The following is a 21,004-nucleotide window of genomic DNA, read 5'->3' as shown; positions in this document are numbered from 1 at the left end:
GACACTTATTTTATAATTATTATAAAAGCAATCGTTGATCCATTATCAACGTGTATTTAATCAGTAAAGGTTTTTATTGTTAAAAATTGTTATTAATAAAACGGAGAGCTTTAAATATATGTGCTAATTCTTCATTATTATTGGAGTCATAAAAATAATCGAGAGAAACATCGAAATGTAAATCGATTTCGTATGAAGGTTCGACATCGAATAATCGAGTGATAAAAAAAAATCGATCAGCAAATATTTCATTTTTCTTGTTAAAGTACATTTTTGTTTTTGTTAAACGAAAACAATTGAGTGGAACATCGAAATGTTAATCGATTTCGAATGAAGATTTAACATCGAATGAAAATGATAAATGCGCTGGGGAATCGATATTCGTCGCGAAGGCTGTATAAGTCGGCACTAGACGACTGCAAGAGTGCAGGGCGGTGCAGCGCAGGCGTGGTGACGTGGTGTCGTGGGCGTTTTGGTACGATCGATTCCGACGCCATCTTGCCGGACCACACCGGTATTACAAGTTGGACATCGGCGTCGTACCGTGCTTGCGGTTTCATACGATCTCCGATTGTATCCACACCTTTCCCCATTTTTTATTCTTATACATAACTTGTACTCGAGTTTTCTTTTTGTATTTCCTTCATATATATACACTAGCTGATCCCGCAAACGTTGTTTTGCAAAAATAATTAGTTTTTAATTAACAAATGTACGATAAGGGTTGATCGTAGAAGGGTGAAAATTTAGGTTTGTATGTATTTTTGTATGCTGTATCATAATAAAATAAAAACCAAAAAAATTGTCTTAAAATTAAAAATAAAATTTAAAGGTGGACCACCCTTATCACTTAGGGGTATGGAAAATAGATAGTAGCCGATTCTCAGATATACTGAATACGCATGTAAAATTTGGTAAAAATCGGTCAAGCCGTTTCGGAGGAGTTCAAGTTCGAACACCGTGACACGAGAATTTTATATATTAGATTAACCGTACTTTCATTTAAATATACACAAGGTGTTTAGTTACATTTAAAAACCTTGGAGATGGTTACATACACATACTTTAAAAAATAAAAAAAACCCTCTTTCACATGTATGATTTATGGTTATATATAATTTTTAAAGTTGTGAATGTATATCTTTTACATCTACTTGCAACCACTCGATATAAAGCGATACATTAATTTTTATTTTTTCAATTACAATGCGACGGTCCAATAAATAAACATTTTCATATAAAGCTATCGAAATTTTTTATTTCATGATTTCGTTAAACATTTCATAAATCATTAAAATCTGGAAAGCGTGTACTGTATATTAATTTACAGCAAATCGACTAAACGTTCATCCATTTAAAGGTTTCACTCCTATAATCAATCACCACGTATATATGAGATTACCACCTATGTCACTCATCACGATATCTCTGTAACTATAAAGCTTATAGCCTTAAAACTTAGTAGAAATATTCTTTGAACTATGTAGATAGCAGCTAAGAACGTATTTAACGATATAATTTTATAAATTTATACCTACAAAAAGCATCACGGGTTTTGTTGGTTAAACATACATATATTTATTTAACAATAGTTAATATTGTCTTCTGAGCGACTTAAACAAAGCCCTTTTTGATTATCGTCCTAATAATGTATATTTTAAGGTGAAACAACACTGTAATATTGGTTTCGCCGTGTCGTTTCAGCCCATAGACACCCACTACAAGGCATTACCACGCTTGCACAATTCTCAGAGGAAACTGCTGCCTATCCTCTATAATCTTGTATGTGAGCAGTGGGCAATCCTATATAATTAATGCAAGTGTGAATTATGTAAGATCGTATCAAGAGAAACGAACCATTGCTACAACTGCCAAAAATAATTTTTAATTTTACGCGTTTTTTAAAATTATATCATCACTTACTAAATTTATATTGTTAAACGTGATTATGTTGTTCATTAAAAATGTAAGGTTGTATTCTGTTTTGATCTTTCCGTTGTCGTCGTTTTAGCCTATGGGCACCCATTGTAAGGTATAGGCTTCCCCCAAAGGGGGTTTATACCAAAATCACCACGCAGGGCGGGCGGGTTGGCGATTGCAATTGGTATTATATGCAGAGAACACTGCTGCCTATCCTTTGAAAATTTATTTGTGAGTATTAGCAATTCTATTTAATTAATGCACAAAGTGTGAATTATATATTAGACTTTACCCCGGAATTTGAACCAGCGATTTAACACGGTAACTACAATACTGCAACCGTCTATACAATGGCGCCTGTTTATTGATTCTAATATACATATATATGCTTGTGTGTGTAATATAACAAAAATTAAATGTGTTTTATTCGTCAAATACGAAATAAATGTATCAATTAAATTAATGATATATTATGCTAAAGAATTATACAATTAAAAAAAAGGTATTGTTAGGTTATTTACTCATTTAAGGTTTTACTGAACCATGGTGGTTTTTCTTTTAGCCGAAGAATGTTAACTACTGGACATAGCCCTGCTCTGTAGTTTTTCGATTAGACAGATTGGAAGTGGCTTATCTAGACATGTTTTGTTTCGACTATACTGGACTGTCTACTTAGTAGGAGAACGATTAGCATTGCGTTTATTGTTGCGTCTTCACTGTTGAGCGCTATATCGCCTGTCTACCTTGCAATGATTTCACATAGTTTTCAAATATAGCAACGACTCTCGGTGATATGAAAGAGAGACAATATGTGTACATATATCGTCTCTCTTTTTCTTAAGTCTCTTACTTTCTTGTCCAAGGTACAGTGAATAGTTTGTTTAGTTTTGTCAGGGGCATATCAATAACTCCTGTAGAAAATATTAGAAGGAAAAAACAAAATAATGTTTTTTCCTAGTTAGGAAAATTATGTATTAATTTTATCAATTGGCAAAATAAATTACTTGACTACTATTAAATATGAATACTTTTATCTTTGTTATAGATTGATAAAACCTCGAAAAAGAACACAAGGCACGTCAATAACCGCTGTTTAAAATATTTGAAGGAAAAAACAAAATAATGTTTTTTCCTAGTTAGGAAAATTATGTATTAATTTTTTTATCAATTGACAAAATAAATTACTAGACTACTGTCAAATATGAATACTTTTATTTTTTGACACACTTTTCAACATTGGTTATTGTGTTTTGAATAAATTTTTACACCGTTTTATTAAATAAGTTAATATTGGATTATGTATGGCCTGTTTGATATCTTTAAATACACAGTAAGCATTATAAACAGATTTAAAAAATTTTCTTTTGGTCATTATTGTTACATGTCACAATAAATGTTTCAATTAATATACCTATATATTTATAATTCTCATATTAACGTATTAGTTGTATTTTTTTTTAAACGGCTCTCCGATTTTTATGAAATTTCATATGTATATTCAGTGGGTTTGTTAGTCGGCTATGAACTATATTTTAAATCCCTAAGTGATAAGGAAATCTACTCAAAACAAATTATTTTACATTTCTAAAAAAAATGTTCTTAATTTTATTAGATTTTGCATTAAAATTTATTTACGACTCTAAATTTTCACCTTCCTTCAATTATTTTTTATTCTTTGCGATCGACAATTTATCAATTACCACGTACTTAGTATTTAGATATTGATTTTGTTTTTTAGTTTTATTTTTACAATTAATTCATATAAAATTTTAATGTTTAAGTTATATTAATAAGTAATATGTTATTTTTAAATTCCGTCGTCGTTCACCGCACTTACTACATGACTTATTTTTAAATACATTAAGGTATTATTATATATACCCTAGTAATTTTCTGAGACAGCTAAAATCTATAAACAAATATAGTCCGGTCGTTTAACGTCTAAATTTATTATTTTTAACGTAAAAAAAATTAAAACATTCCACAGAAACATAAAACGTTTCAAAAAATATTTATGTCATTTTAAAATTCATTTTGAGGTTATAATTGACTATTCACATCTAAGACATGATATTTCGGGGTCAGTTAGTTAAATAGAAATATATATGGATAATATGCGTCTATTTATATTGTACAAAATAAGTAGACGTTTTTCTAAATGCATAAAGACAGAGAGATATGGCGCTCTAAATGAAAACATCGCATGGAACATACTCGAAAATAGCATCGAATTCTACTGCGGTGAATGTTGCGACAAAATATAGCTTCATTCCGCTTTTGTTACGTCGACCGTAACGTTGTATAATCTTGCGCTGAAAGCACTTAATGCCATGCTTATTTTATAAGTCGCGTAATTAATTAAGGAGGTCCATTTACGCAAGCACCCTCCGAGTGAGTGCTGCTTTATATGAAGATGTACATCATTGTATCATGTAGGTGTGAACAAAGTCATTAATTGACACAATGTATACGAAATACACAAATTGATAAATAAATACTCTAATTGGTATTTCATTATATACAGATTTTGTAGATTGTATACCTTTTTAATTTTATATACACACGCACACACGAACCCAATGAGAACAAATTGATTTTAAATATTTATTTAAGAAATAAATATACACTTAAAATGAAATTCTAACCATGGTATCACTTTATTTAATTATTTTATAATGAATTAAACATTTTTATTATATACCCTCGTTATTGGGGGCCTGTCGTTCCTCCGTCTTATTTTTGAAACAGGGATATTTTTAAAAATGATTTTTCTTCACAAACTCCTATTTCACCCTCTCTCTCTCTCTCTTTCATCATTTATTTACATTACATTTACGCATCGACGCCTATCCTTCGCCACAGGGTTAGGTTAGGTTAGTTAGTTTTAATTATAGGTCGTAGATCGTCATGATCTAGAAGGCGGCTTGACGGGATCGCCCGAGGACAGATCTCGCTCGGAGACGACGCCGTCAGTGTTCCCGTGTTCAGAGGCGCTGGTGTTTGGAGCCCTAACTCCCACTAGCTTGTGCGACTCATAAGCGGACGATGTATCGACGTGGTCTAGTACCTTCGTGATAGCATCTCGAAGGTTTCAAGAGTAGCGTAGATTCATACCTCGGGGCTGGCTATCTAATATAGCAAAGCACGAGGTCCGTCACATCAGACATAGTCCTGTCCTACCAGCAGAGGCAGGATATCTTCAACATCCTGAAAATTCCCTCCTCCGAAACCAAAAATCTGATCCTATTAGAAATTTTTGGGAGAGCCCTCTGTATAAGAGTGAACTTATTACGATTTAATTGATAAGGATGGCTGAACCGAATTATTGTCACCAAAAAGCCACTTCGGTCTGTTGTTTGTCGTCAAAATGGCCGGTGGTATTATGCAACAGATATATTAAATAAAAATATATTTATTTAAAATGTTTTATTTGTCATGTTCAATTATACTTATATGAAATTAGAAAATGCCTATCGACAAAAAAGATCGTATATGTAAAACACGGCAGCGACCATTTTATAATTATCAAAGAAAAAAAAATTGTGTTATTCTTGTATTCAGAAATAATCTATCAGTGATAAAATGCAACGGATTAATACATAAATAAAATTCTAATTTACACAAACACTCAATATATATACGCTACTAATTAAGACAGATGCGGTATAATTAGTTTTATTATAATTAATTCCGTGTTGTATCCGAACTAACGAACTTTTAATAGTAATTAAAACATTATTAAAATATATACAAAAGTCCTGCTTAGCTTTGACAGATTTATGTCATAGGAAAAAGAATGAATTATTGATTATATCTGACAAATTGTATTATAATAACAAAGAATAGTGATTTAGAAACATTTATAATTAATGTATAAAATTAAAATTTTCGTAAGCAACTGCTTATAAATTTTCTGAACTCCGTTTCGTCGTTTCAAGTCGTGTCAAGTGAGTGTCTATTCACTGCAAGACATAGAACCTCCCCAAAGGCATATATAGGGGATATACTATAATCGCCATGCTTTGTAATTGGCGATGGCAGTGTGGTATCGTGCCACACAGAGGACGGTGCTGCTAATCCTCTTGAAACTTCTTTGTCAACAATTGCATTCTTATATATAATGCACAAAGCGTGAATCATATAAGATGGTGGCTGGCATCAAACCTTTGACATAAAATCTTAATCTGTATGATTCTGTACGAACTTCTTTTCAGACGATGGATGTCCACTGCAAGGGCTGGCTCGTGATGGCCACTTGGGAAACTTTCGGCTCCAACGGCCTTCGTTGCACCCCGCCTAGTGCTACTTCATAAGTAATACTCTTAGCCACTTCTGTGATCTTAGTACTTCTGTAGAACTTCGGATTCGATCTCGCAGCGAAACTCCGACCATTGCCCTATTTTCCCCCCGAACTGAATACATTCAATCAACTTATATAAACGATCTAAATATTTTAAGACGTCGTAAATAATTAAGATTCGTTTAGTTATAAGAAACACCTAATTGCTTCTGAAATTGAGTTCCACCAGAGTTAATTATTGCACCCCAAGTTTAAAAAAAAAACACCTACGTACGGAATTATCTATTAGAAACGGAAATACAAAGTCGACTTGTTAATTTTGGAACGCATAAGAGAGTTGGATGTGTGTGTAACTCATGTGCGCTTTCAACAAATGGCCGGATTAATTCCCTTTGACATTTCCTGCATTCGATTATACACAAGTATAAAAAACTCCATGCGTTATTTTAATAGCGGCTTTAATAATTTCACATGTAACATACATTCCCTCTTACGCGGCGAAGTTATGACGTGTTATGTTTATGAGTTAGGTGTTTTATGTTATTATAAATAAAATTAGAACTCCGCGATAGAAGAGGACGAACATTTAATATATGAATAGGCTAACGCAAGAAATATATTAATGAATAACTCATTATAATATTTTTATATACACGCTCCATCATTAGATATTGAATCATTAATTTATGTGGACAGAAACGAGTTATAATCAATTTATTTTGGAAATCATTTTCTTTATATTATCAAATGATTTATTTTGACCCAGGTACGTGATTTTAGATATTTTTTTTAACAACAGTTAGTTTAAACGTGCCATCGATTTATTTAGTTTTTATATCGATTTTATTATCACGGTGTTATTTTATTTGGTAACGACATTACATCTTTACCGTTTTCTTTTCTTTTCTCAGTAAGAAAAGGACGAATATTAAGCCACTTCCGCACATGCAGTGGTAGTCATGCAACAAAGTGCACCGCCCGCGAGCCCGCTGATAAATGCGTATGCGGCAAACAATGCGAATTACACAACCGTACACACTGCATGTGCGGAAGTGGCTAAATATTGGTCCTTTTCTTACTTAGGATAGACTTCCGCAAGGTGACGCCTGATTCCATTAAATATTTTCTTTTCTCATGAAAAAAAAATTAAAAATGCGAATTGTCAGCTCGTTTTGAGGTTAGAATTTATTATTAGCGGAGATTCGAAGAAAAACTAAGGTCAACAGTGTTTCCTGAAAAATTACTTGTCTGAACTGGCCGTTGGGTCGGAAATATTCTCATGAGTGACTATAAGCCAAAACAGAAAATCTGTCCGGTGAAATCATTAGTACTAAAAATCTAACAATAGTTAAATGTTAAAATCGTTATTTCTATTTTCAAACTTCACTAAAGATTTCAGAACTTTTGTACGTATCGAGTAATAAAATAAAAAAAAAATTAGCATTCAAATATCTATTTAAGAAAGAAATGTTTCTATCTAACGAATCTTAAGATCACACTTCTTAACTACGTGGTGTGTTTTGTGTGATCAGCACTACATAGTAAAAATACCGAGTTGATATATCGCCAACGTTTAATTTCAATGATAAATATTTATCAATTCAGCTGTAGAACCTCCCATTCACGGCTCGACATAAGCCGCTATATACTTCCAATATTACCAGATGGAAGCGGCCTGGATCCGGTATCCTAAATCGACTTTACAAGGTATACGACCTTGTAAAGTCGTTTTGTATCTTTGAATTTTATCAATATTTGTATAACAGAAGTCCCTAATTATATAGAAAATAATGCTTTGTTACTTATTTTCGTCAGAAATGTATTCCGAAAATACCTTTACTATATTTACTCAACTATTAAGATATTAAAATATATATAAAACCCGGCATTGGTAGGTCCAGCGGTAGAGGACTGAAACTTGCGGTAGTAGTTCGCGGATTCGATTACCGGAGTACAATATTTAAATCACACTTTGTGCATGGGTTTATATATGTTTTCCACTGCTGCAGACAAACAAGTTTCCTACCATGCGCGGCGATTATGGTAAATAGATAGATATCATTGCAGGCCTAAGCCTTGGAGTGGGCGTCTTTTGAACGAAATGACGAAATGAAGAACCGGCAATTGATTTGGCACGGCAGTAAGACCTGCGTCCTGGTTCAATTTAAAAGTGTTTGTCTTTATCATACAGTGCTGCAGCAGTTAAAACCGATATTATTTGTAAAAGTCATTATATTTAACGAACGGTTTCACGTGCCAAATCAAATGCCGAATGAATTAATGATCTTTTTTTAAAAATTCAAAATTCAATACGTCGTATTCATTTATGTAATTAGCAATACCGGTACTAATGTCATACATATATCCTTTCATACATATATCTTATTCTCTGTCATACATATATCTTTTCATAGTGTTTATATTTCGTTAAAATGAAATATTTTTTTGTATTTCATAATTAATGTTAAGCTATTTCGCGTTGACAAATATATTAATCTAATTAAATTAATTAATCAGATTTTTTAATAAAATGCCGTATTATTAGACCACCATTAACAAAATTAAAAACGCATTTTAAAAATAAATTGACGGAAAAGGCTCATTCTTTAATCAACGAATATTTAAATGATAAGAATCCTTGGTAGAGATGTCTCTTGAATATTTTTATTTCATTTAGACTATATCTGATTAAGTGTATATGTATAAATCTGTTTCTGAGTTTATTATTGTTTCTTCTCAACAACTATAACACCTTGCGAAGCAGAGTAGACTAAAAAATAAAATATAGATCATAAAATAAATAAATAATATGTTAATAATGAATAAGAGTTCTGTTAAAAGTTCCGATATTGAATAAACGAATTTTATCTTTATTTTTGCTATTTTATGTTTAAGATAACAGAGATGGTATATCGAAAAATATGCTAAATGCATATGAATTTTTTCACAAAAATTCACTGTAAATTTAGTATTCGCTGTCAAATGTTATTTTTATTTCAAAATCTACATGTTCTATATTTAAATAGACTTTTATAAACACTTTCGTATCGTCAATAAAAAATGTCAGTATTATCTATTACGAATAACATATATTTTGACATTTTCGCAATTTAAATTCATCGTTTCATATAACATGACCGTGTTAAAACTTAAACTGAATGTTTCTAATTTAGTTTAGTTTATGTAAATAAATAAAACCAAAAGACTGCTTTATTTATACGACTAATATATGTACGAAAATTGTCAACATATTAACCGATAGACGTCAACTGCAAGTGATATAATGACAGGTATGGAACGTGGTCGTCACTTGAGATCTTTTGACCCCAACGGCCATTTCAGACAAGCCTTCTTCTTCGATGTCGCTGCGATACTCCGAGCGTAGCTCTATTGCTCTCCGGGCGACTTGGAGCCTTATCATGAGACCTTTTCTTTACTCTCTTCTTAGGAACGTAAGAGACCATGTTTCAAATCCGTATTTCATCACCGGCAACATAAATTGGTGAAAGACATTCGTCTTCAAACATTGCGGTATTTTAAACGAGACTTCCAAAGACTTTAACTATATCGTCCGTCCATCTAGTAGTGGCGTATCCTCGCCTCGTGAACCGGCTTATGGTCATCACTCGAAAACCACCCAACGGCTATCGGTTTCACTAGCGATGTACCCAGCCCACTCATGCGAGAATTTCTCAATTCTTTTTCAGATCTCTATATTTCTGATTGCACCCCGCAGCGATATATAAAAAGTCACTTTAAGACTATTTATAAAAAAAAAACACTAGTGATTTTTATATAGCCTTTGACCACCAATCTGTCTGAATTAAAGCGAAGATGTGGTCGTAAAAAGCAAGCAAAGTCAGTATGTACCTATCCACTCTCACGTTAAAAAGGAGTTATATTTCCCGGATGTTACATGATAGGTTTTAATAGAGCAGGAGACATGGCATTACTATCAAACCACAGCACTCTCTTTCTCTCTTTTAACAACACAGACGTCTATAACGATAATATATAAAGTCATTGATAATTATATATCTAATATATAAAATTCTCGTGTCACGGTGTTCGAACTTGAACTCCTCTGAAACGGCTCGACTGATTTTTACCAAATTTTATATGCGTATTCAGTAGATCTGAGAATCGGCTACTATCTATTTTCCACACCCCTAAGTGATAAAGGTTGTTCACCCTAAAAAAAATTTTTTTAATTTTTTGGCAAAATTTTTTGTTTTTATTTTTTTATGATACAACATACAAAAATACATACAACCTTAAATTTTCACCCCTCTACGATCAACCCTTATTTTTTTTGTTAATTAAAACCCTATTTTTTTTTTGGAAAACAACTTTTGCGGGAACAGCTAGTATTTATATATAAATCTGTAAAAGTGATCCCTTTGAAATACTTCATATTTATTATTTTTTTATATAATTATGGAACTAGCAATTCACGATTAAAAGTTTAAGTGTAATATTTGTAAAAACATATGTGTATATAGCTGTGTTTGTGAGTGTATAAATTATTATTGGCGTGAAAATTACGCCAGAGAGGCTGTATTGGAAGACGGGTCTGCGGTTGGACGGGAGGCGAAATCTAGGGCTACGTGTTTGAAACCGTGCATTCGATTCGCGGCATCGGAGGTTTACGATCCGACCGCTTGGGGGAATTGTGGCTTCACTCCCACCCCTGTGCACTGAACCCGAGGTGGGTTATATATCCGCCGTACATAAACAACCACCCACCGAGGGTGTCCGTTGTTACGAATTAGAATCGGGCGATATCGCTTGATACATAATTGGTAAGAGACAATTACACCTATATATATATGCGTATATATGCTATGCGATGTGAACTAATCCATAATTATGCAGTGACATTAATTACCTAGGCTTTAGCCGATCTAGCGCCGTGTTAATCGACAAGATTTATCGTCGTAGCGTTCAAACTGTTGAATTAAATTCAAGTTGAAACGAACGCAGCGCTCCGACGCGCCATGTTTGGGCTCATTTGAAACGTAACGTCCCAAATCGTTGGCAAGAATAATCTGGCGCCGAGCGACCCTAGCGCCGTAATTTCCTGCGTATTTTGATCTCAATGGTGCGTTACAAGTGCACCCTCTCAAGTTTAATTTTTGTACGTTTTCTGCGATCCGCGAGGGGAGCGGCCCTGGATTTTTCGTCTGGGCGCGGGCGGGCGTGGCTGATTACGGGCCGTTCCGTATAATACGCCAGCGGTGCTCAGACCGCCTACAAGCGCGGCTCGCATTCGCCGTTCTTGTTATCCCGCGTCCGTTTATACCGCGATTTACGAGAGGCTCTCGTGTTATTTTTTTTTTGTCACTTCACATCGTCGATTCGAGCTTGTGTGTATTGAATGTTTTTGCTAATTACAATTTAGTATTCTCCGTTTTGCTATCGTGTGCGGGCGTTCGTGTAATAAATAACCGGTGAGGTAGCGGTGGATCGATGCGACCGTAGACTGAACAATTGTAATTCGACGTCGCAATATATCACGGTGTATTTTTGTTCCCGTCCGGGGACGGAGGCCGATCTTTTTTACGCATAAAAACTAATGTCGAGTTTAATTATTTTTAGATTATAACGCACCGTTAGCCATATATTAAGCCGGGGCGCGTCGAATCGTCAGCATAACTGTGCTTTGATGTCTTCATGATTTGTTTTTATTTCGGGGCCGATTCCAGCGTGATTAATGGGCCGGGTAATATATATGTGCGCCGCTAGAGTTGAGTTTAATTGACGCATCCATATAATGCAATGTTATGACATGTACGTAACTTGCGACGAGTTCGTGTTTTCGGAGAGAAAGAAAAAAAAAGCGTGAATTTAATAAGCGTTCGGTTCGAAAATGGTAAAGGCAGTTGTCTCTGTCGCGCTTATAAACTTCATCGCGACCGGGGATGAGACAAAACGAATACAGGAATGGGAATGCGGCTATTTGTACAACATGTACTACCAAACATAGGTCACCTTCGTGAGCAAGTTCTCTGGAAACAGCTCCTTGTACTTTATATAAATACCTAATTATGCCTATACATATTATATTAAAGAAGTACAACATGAGAGCATAATTGAATATTATCATGCAATATTTCAGCAGCGATGAAGTAACATTTTGACTTTCATTTCGTTTTCGGGAGGCAATATATCTACATCGATTAGGAAGTCGGTCAAAAACCCATCGGTGACATTTTTAAATTAAAGTAGTTTTTTTTTCAGTTTCAGGGGATAACTTTCTATATAAGTTATGTAATGTCCTTTCACAAATATCACGGATACTGCGGTATTTACCACCGAGAGGTAGCTTATTTTGTTTTAAGGAGAAATTTTTGAAATATTAAAAGTCTTCTTTTCATGCATCCACCAAAGATAGGTACCATGGTCCTGTACTGCTCGTATTTATTTATTTACTTTATAGGAGATAGACAGTAACAAAATGCAGTAAGAAAGTACAAACTTAGAAGCTTAGAAATATAAAATTAATTACAGTTGTTACCTTATAACTATCTCACTGAGAACACATAATGATTTATAGTCAAACAATGAAAAAACAAATAAAAATAAAAACATTACTAGACAGGGATTAAAGACTACGGTTTATACATCTATATTATGGTTGTTTATCTATTTATATTATGGTTTAAATTGCCTTGTATGTACTCGGTAATTTGGAACGAAATTGTTTTTTAAAAGATACGAGAGAGCACGAGAATATATCAATATCACTAACATATGAATTGTGGAGGTCACACACAGATACTTCCCGCGACTTTAATTATGTCTTCGATCTACCTAATGAGAGGCGTATTTACGCCGCGTCTACCAGCCCGTGGTCGCCACCCTAGAACCTTTCGGCCCCAAAGAGCAATTGATTGAAAGAGCGATAGGCTCCCCCCACTGCCATTTCAGACGATCAATTCTTCGAACTACCTCTGATCTCTTCTTAAGCGGATCTCCTAATTCCATCTCGCACTGAAACTCCCTCTCTTGCTCTCTTGCCTATGAGACCCAGGGTTCAAGGCTTCAAGAGTTTTTACTTGATCAATACGTACACTTGGTTTGTTTACTTATTTACATGATATCACAATATATAAATGATAATTGTTAAATTTCATTTAAAAGAGTAACCGTTGATTTTCTGGTCGGCTCTTCTCATCAGATCATTTCGAGCAGGTGATAGCTTACTCATGATGTTAAAATATTGGATAATTCAAAAACTTATGTATATAATTCTATCTACCCTGGACAACAGGTCAAGGGGCAGGTGTCATTTTTATAAGGATACACATTGGTCTCTTAAATGAAAAAAATCGTCTTTTGGGAAAACATTTGTGGAGGCCTGTGTTTCAGCATTTGATGTTCTACTGCAAAAACAATTGCGGTGATAAATTGTTATTAAATAAGATATTTATTAAATTCTCCACTATATAGAAAGCTTTGATGAAGGAACTTGAACGTCGTATTAAGTAAAATAATTTAAGAACTTATTCGAAATTTGCATTACATAAGTTTTTAACTGAAGACTTTTAAGTTTACGCACTCTTACGCTCCGTGAACTTAGTTCAGATGAAATTGTAAAAGCCTTAGAACTAACAGCACCTACTTTTACAGAGAAAATGCAAATGCAACTGAAGATTAAATATTAAAAGTGTGAATGTATTATAATTTTCCTTATTCCATTTTCAAAATTAAAAACTATATTAATACGTTTCCTACTCAACAACGATAAAGTATCAATGGTTTTATAATACAATTTTTGTTGTCATATGTAATATAAACCAGTATGTTCCTCTGGTTATATAATTTCATAGATATAAGCAGATAATGTTCAAAATCTGATAGCAGACTTAACGGTGATCATTTGCTTAAGTTGGTATGTTATTAACTTAATTAATCTACTTAATCCAAAAATATATAACTTTATACTGTTGAATTTTGTTAGATGTGTTCGAATGGAGTAACTAGCTTCACAATTACCATTTAAGTAACTTGTTACAGTAATTTCTTAACAGTAACTTGAAAGTTGAAAGTAAATTGTTTACTTTTTTAATTTTATGGTGTATCTACTTGAGCAGTGGTAACTCAGTGATAGAATAATGAAACTTGCGATCGTAGGTTGCAGGTCGATTTCCGGGATACAAACTTATATAATTCAAACTTTGTGCATTAATTATATAGTATTGCCACTGCTCACAAACAAGTTTTTAGGGAAAAGGCAGCAGCGTGCTCTGTGTATACAACAATGCGATCGCCAACCCGCCTGCTAAGCGTGGCGATTGCATTACATCCTGATATAGATATCTCTGGGGCGGCCTGTTTTACAGTGGGTGTCTATGGCCTGAAACTAAGACGACTTTTCATAAGACTTTTAACAGAAATTAAAATCTAGCATATAAGCTAATAAGTATTTCAGATTTAACTTAATTTGCAATAAGGCAATATAGAGTGTGTTCATTAACACTTTTGGTATTGTTTTTATTTAAGGGGAAGTCACTTTGTTATATTTTTTTTTGTTAGAGAGTTTTAATATTAGAACTATTTCTATATTGTCAAGAATTTGGATAGGTTCCATGTTAAGGTCCCGTAGGAGGCCGTCATTGGTAATGTAAGGATACATTCAATTTTAATATTCTAAAAATAATTAAAGTCGTTGATCTAAATTCGAAATAAATTAATTTATACTACCTAGACTACAACAGATGTTATCGTAATGTAATTAACAACGAACTTAAATGCATGTACTCTTCACACCTAAGATTCCTCTTTGTTACAGTTTAAGTCTATTTGTAACTATATTATTTAATATATGTTTCTTATACAATCTTCTATCATAAATTGAAAATATTCTTTATAATTTTAAATAATTTAAAAAAAGCTAAATATCGAACGAAGTTGAGAAGGTCCGAGACGGTATTCTCCTGTGCTATTAATAATGAATTAAAAATTATATATTTTAACTAATGATATTTATTAAAAATATAGATAGCTGTTTAAAATTCTATCTGACGTTTGTGAATCGTAAATTAGATGTTAATATCGATATTAAAATTTTCAGTAAAATATCGATGTTTATGTTTATGATCTGTCTAAATAACCAATACAAGTGATGTAGCTTCGTACAAAAGGATGCCAGAAACGGCCAAACAGCTAGCATACACGTAAATACATTAATAATAAAATTCATTGCGATTTGCAAAACAAACATGAGCCTTTCGCATTGCCATCCACAGTGAGATAAATCCCGATAGGGCGGTGTTATGGTAATCCGTGTACGGCGCGGGCTTTATCTAAAGTGACGCAAGCTAGACCTCGGGCCTTTAGGACCCTGGGGACTTACCCGTAGGCGGCGAGAGTGGGGTCATAGGGGTAGTAACCGCCGGAGGGTTGCAGCCCCGCTGAGGTCCACGCGGACATTTCACCGCCGCCCTCCTTCAAACCGTACGGGTTGCTCTGAAACACAAAACCGATGAGTCACTCTCAAATTGTTTTGAGATTCGATTAGAATTTAATTCGCTGCTAACACGCTGTCCGAAGACAATGGGATTACAAGATCGCATGTGGTCAGCGGCGGTCAAGGCGTTTCTCGAACTTTCTTATTACTACAATCAACTTGAAGACATAACAAAGAATAATATAATCTTAACACGTCACTCTTTTGATTGACGTCCAATTTGACAGCTATGGAGATGTGTTTTAATTCACTCTGTTTGTTTATGAGATAATAATATAATAGTATTTCTTTTACTATTTTCCTTTTAGTTCTTCCATCTTTTCCCTCCTCCATATTCCTGGTGGTTTAACGTAAATAAGAAAAAAATATATTGCCAAATTGGTCGAAAAGTTTTAGAGTACTAATATACCAACTTACGTTTAATATTTAGGCTATAAATATTGTATTAAGACGTCACTACCTCAATATCTCAAGTGCGTCATCAACAAGTGCTAGTCGCTTTGAGGTATGTCAGCGACAGAACGGTGAGTGTACCAAAGTCAAGCCGTCTGTTCTTTAATATCTCGTGTGCGTCAATCTCATCCTTCTCGTCTCAACGCCATATATCTCAGGTAGTGACTTTAATGTACGCACAGGTGTTAGTCTCATTGAGGCATGTGAGCGGAAAAGTGTACAAAAGTAAAGCCGTCTGTTTTTAATATCTCATGTGCGTCAATACAATACTCGTCTCCGCCATATACCTCAGGCGGTAGCATAGCGTGTGCACAAGTTTTATTTAGCTTGTGTTATTCAATGTCAAACTATCTGTTCTGAAATATCCCGTGTGCGTCTTGTCTGTCGTACTGTGGACCGTCTCACCACTCACACACATAAGACGGTGACTGTAGTGTGCGAACAAAAGCTAGTCACTTCCTGAGATAGGTCGACAAGACGAGTTTAAAATTCTGTCTTATCTCAAATGTATCTCGTGTGCGTCACTTCAATAAATTTTTAATGAGCTTGTTTAGTTAACAGGTCAGTGAACAGTTTCTAAGTATACTTATTGTTTATAAATATTTAACTTTCTATATTAAATTAAATCAAGATGTATTTATTGCTAAACGCAAAAGCGCCTAAGATAAAGACGCCCGGAGTTACTTAAACAAAAGGATTACATTCACAAAACACAAGTGCGAGATGATATAAATCACAACGTATTAAACCACTCAGTCAATCGGCCCAACAAATACAGCGGCTTAAATTTAATTAAAGCCGACTTAATAAAAGGGCATAAACACGCGGGCAACAATAAAAGTCCCAAGTGTACTGGCTGACATATCACTGGAGCATTTGCATAATGTATGGATACAGAGGGGAGAACTATTAAAGCCTACAGGGCCCCAATGTAATAGTTGTTTAACTGTAAGCTAGCGAGTGCAAGAGGGCTGTCGACCCTCTTTACTAAGTTATTCGCATACATTAGGAGCAACTAAATTAAAAGTGTAAATGACTTCGACGACCCTTACTCGCTCGATAATAAAATGAAATGCATTATGATACATACGGAGCGATGTATGTTACGTAATGCGATAACTGTATAGGTGGCGGGCTTATTTGTCCCCCTCTCGGTTTTTAAGTGAATAGAATAGTCGACGGGCCTATTGTTGAGGTGATTTCTCTTCGGTTCCGTGCGCGTTACTTCGTTTGCGTTTCCGAAACTTTTGTATACTTATTTTTATGGGAGGGCTATTACGTAAGCGTTCGTAAATTGTTTTAAATATGACTTTAAACGTTATAAAAATGACATACCATTATTCGGTGTCATGGTTTACGTTTATCGTGTATTCAGTTAGGGAAAGTGTAGCGAATGCGTATGCATCTGTATTGATAAACTTAATTAATATATTTGTTCTCGTGTAGTTTATTTCTGTTTCTTCTTCACAACAATAACATTTTACGAAGTAATGTAGAGTCAAAAATAAGTAATAAGTTGACAATCAATTATAGTTCTATTAAAAGTTTCACTGTTGAATAAACGTATGTTATCTATACGTTTTTTTATCAAGGTGGAAAGAAACCTTTTTTATGTCAGAGAAATTTATATGCAACGCTTCCAACTAGTCCTATTCGATATTTATAGGAAAAGCCTATATCTAGTCTACTAGTGAGTAACTTATAGTTGAAACGATGATTATAGATCCATCGTACAAATTATGCTATGAAGGTTCCGAATGCACTGCTATGTGCTCTTCTAGCACACGAAAGACTAAAATAAGTTTATTTCTATTTTAAAATACAGAAATATCTTCTTTTTCAGGAGATAGATACCCACTGCAGGGCCTAGGCCTCCCCCAAAAGATCACACCATACCAGTTCTGACCTGCACACATCCAACAACCTTATATATGGCTTCGGTCCTAGTACGGGACCTGACCCCGCGACTACCGTTTGCACGAGCGATGTGCCATACCTACTGCCACTTCGTATAAGCAATTCTTCGAGTAACATCATTTAAATATTGTTTTTAATTTAGCCCAATAAAACTGTATATCTATTACACTTTTATTACTGAACTTAACGAATTTAACTTAAATTATAATTAAAAAATTTACTAGGACTTTTAGGTGAATATTTATAATAATCATAAAATATAATAATAAAATCACAATATGATGAAATATATATTAGTCAGCCGTAACGTATTTTTTTACTCGTTTTCATATTCCGCGTTTGACCACAAATTCGCTTGTTGAAAAGCAATTTTTTGATCAAAGATGAAGCACGCAGACTAAGTGCTTGTTCACAGTGATTTTAAACAGACTTGGGTTATATTCTCGGGCTGAAAAGAAATGTATTATTGAAACGCTTATTACACCTCCAAAGGAGTATAAGTTACACTATCATTTTAAACCACATATCAAACACCCGTAGGACACTATGTCGAACTCGCATTATACTAATATTCACGACACTGGCGGCTGCTTTCACCAAAGCCACGTGTAAGTGAAGGCTTTCAGCACAACCTCCGAGTGGTCCTTATTCACTACACTATATATAAAGGGTATAGTACCTCTTCTTACGTCTCTGATGTAACTGAAATTCGATCACCCAACGTATTTTTTTTACTCGCGAACTTTTCTTTCAATATCGATAAAACTGCATAAAGCCTAAATCAGCTAACAGCATAATGTCACATACATAATTATAAAACTATTTATATTAATACGATAAAATGTGTTTCGTAAAATAATTGGTCATTTTACAGACACATGTGCGTTGGTCATTTTGAATTACCTCCCCATGTATTGATGAAAATAAATCAGACGGCGTAATTTTTTTAGATTTTCCTGTAAATATCGATGAATCTGCATAAAGCCTAAATCAGCTAATAGCATAATATCACATACATAATTTTAAAACTATTCATATTAATACTATGAAATGTATTTCGTAAAATAATTGGTTATTTTACAGTACCACATGTCTGTTGGTCATTTTGAATTACCTCCCCCTGTATTGATGAAAATAAATCAGCCGGCGTACGTTGAAAAATGAAACGTCCAAATACGGTTGCGGATTCGTTAGTATCCATCTAAGCGGCTCGCCCTACCGAATCCAGTGACAAATTCTCTCGCACAACTCTTTTGTGTGGCAGCGATAAAAATTGCACATTTCCCGCCGAGGTCCGGAGATGGTCGACCTCTAACCATGAACGATGGACGCGACCCCTCAGCTGGGGTGTCGACACGTGGCATCCGCACTCTAATGACTATACTGATTGCCGCTATACAAACTCTGCTTAAACACAATCAATAAGTTTTAGCTGTTAGAAATGTTTTAAATCCAACACTATTCAAGTCACTTTACCGTAACGTAATAAAAATCATATAATTATTTGTTTTAATCACCCCGTATATTACGCTAAAATATACTATAGACACATGGTAAACAATAAATCATTTTAATACGTAGTAATCTAGACTTTTATACCGGTTTTTCTAACTACAAAATCGGTAAGTTATTTATCATTTAGAGAACCATTGATTTTCGGATAAATTTTACATAGACAGCGAATAAGTTAATATTCACTGTTTTAAAGTTTTCATAAATATAATTAAAAAGCTAAATATGTTGTTCAAGTTCAAACTCGAAAATAGCTTCACCGATTCGGCTTATTTCTTTCTTATTAACGAATGTATATCTGGTTTTTATATATGAATCATTTGACAATAATCAATTGTTTCAGCAATGGTAGCCCGACTAATTTTTTATAATTCACACTTTATTCGTTAAAGAACGAAATAAAAAGATACTTCTACTTCTTTCTACTACTATCACGACAAAATTAATTGAGTAAAAGTGAGAAGAAATAAGTTAATAGTATATATACATATATGTATATATTATTGTAAGATCCGTCAGACAAAAAAAAAAGATGCGTTTATTTGCACAAACGGATGTCTTCTTTGGAATAGTCTACGGGCTTATCGTCGGATGACCGGCCGAGCCCATAAAAACCTTTACATAAAATTGTAATTCTTCATTTTACGGACTCACGAAGCGCCATCAATAAAAAGAGTTTATAGCCGATTTCGGTTTCACTAATTAGTCCGGAATTATTCTTTATTTTTTTTTTCGGTTTTAACTACTCCAACAACGAAGCCGTTAAGAGTTCTCCTTTGTTTGTTTTTAAGACCTATTAGCGTGGGCCACGACGCAACTTTTATAACATTAATACAGATTTAACTATGCGATAAAGCGAATTTGTTAACCCTTAAAAATATTTACCGGCCCAATTCACTCCCCACCTTCCGCGAGACTGGATCTAACAACATTTTAATCAATTCTCCGCAGAGTTCGCGAGTCAACGCGCCAGATAGACTCATTACGTCGACCCCAAAATAAATATAAACAGTAGCAGAGGGCCCTCCCCCTTTTATCCTCCACTATTAACGTTATTCACACGCGCCGTCAGATTCATAAACAAGGAGCTACTACGGACCCTCGAAACGAAAGCGCAGGAAGGACGAAAAAAAAAAGCCAGGAGCGAATACGCCGCGAATACGCCGCGTTTATTTCATTGCATTAAACTGACTATAACTTATTTGACGCTTCATAAAGTTGCACGTCCGCTAGCTTGGCGCCCCGGCACCGCTCGAGGCGCCAAATTGACTCTCCATCAACCCCTACTGGCTCCCGTACCGCCTTCGGGATCGTGTTCAGCTACACCATTTTCTGCTTCATAAACCATACGGGTAATGATGGTGTTGCAAGCCAAGTGCAATGTATAAATATTTATGACACTAACGCAAGTTTGAACGACTCACCGTACT

At 34.3% G+C, this 21,004-nt stretch overlaps 1 protein-coding gene across 1 annotated transcript in view; it reads right to left on the bottom strand.

Annotated features, from left to right (window-relative positions):
* The window catches only part of LOC137923156 (homeobox protein caupolican-like), a 100,666-nt gene that overhangs the window by 16,615 nt on the left and 63,047 nt on the right, over window positions 1-21,004 (bottom strand). Inside the window, exon 3 of the mRNA XM_068766705.1 lies at window positions 15,579-15,691. Within this exon, the coding sequence (XP_068622806.1) occupies window positions 15,579-15,691 (113 nt within the window). The remainder of the gene's footprint in view (window positions 1-15,578; window positions 15,692-21,004) is intronic.

This window comes from Battus philenor, unplaced genomic scaffold (assembly GCF_028537555.1).
Source record: "Battus philenor isolate CCGP_79_NKW_IND1 unplaced genomic scaffold, ilBatPhil1.0.hap1 SCAF_1, whole genome shotgun sequence".
In the NCBI taxonomy this organism is placed as follows: Eukaryota; Metazoa; Arthropoda; class Insecta; order Lepidoptera; family Papilionidae; genus Battus; species Battus philenor.
Note: the sequence above shows the minus strand (reverse complement) of the source record. Positions and strands in the feature narration are given on the sequence as shown.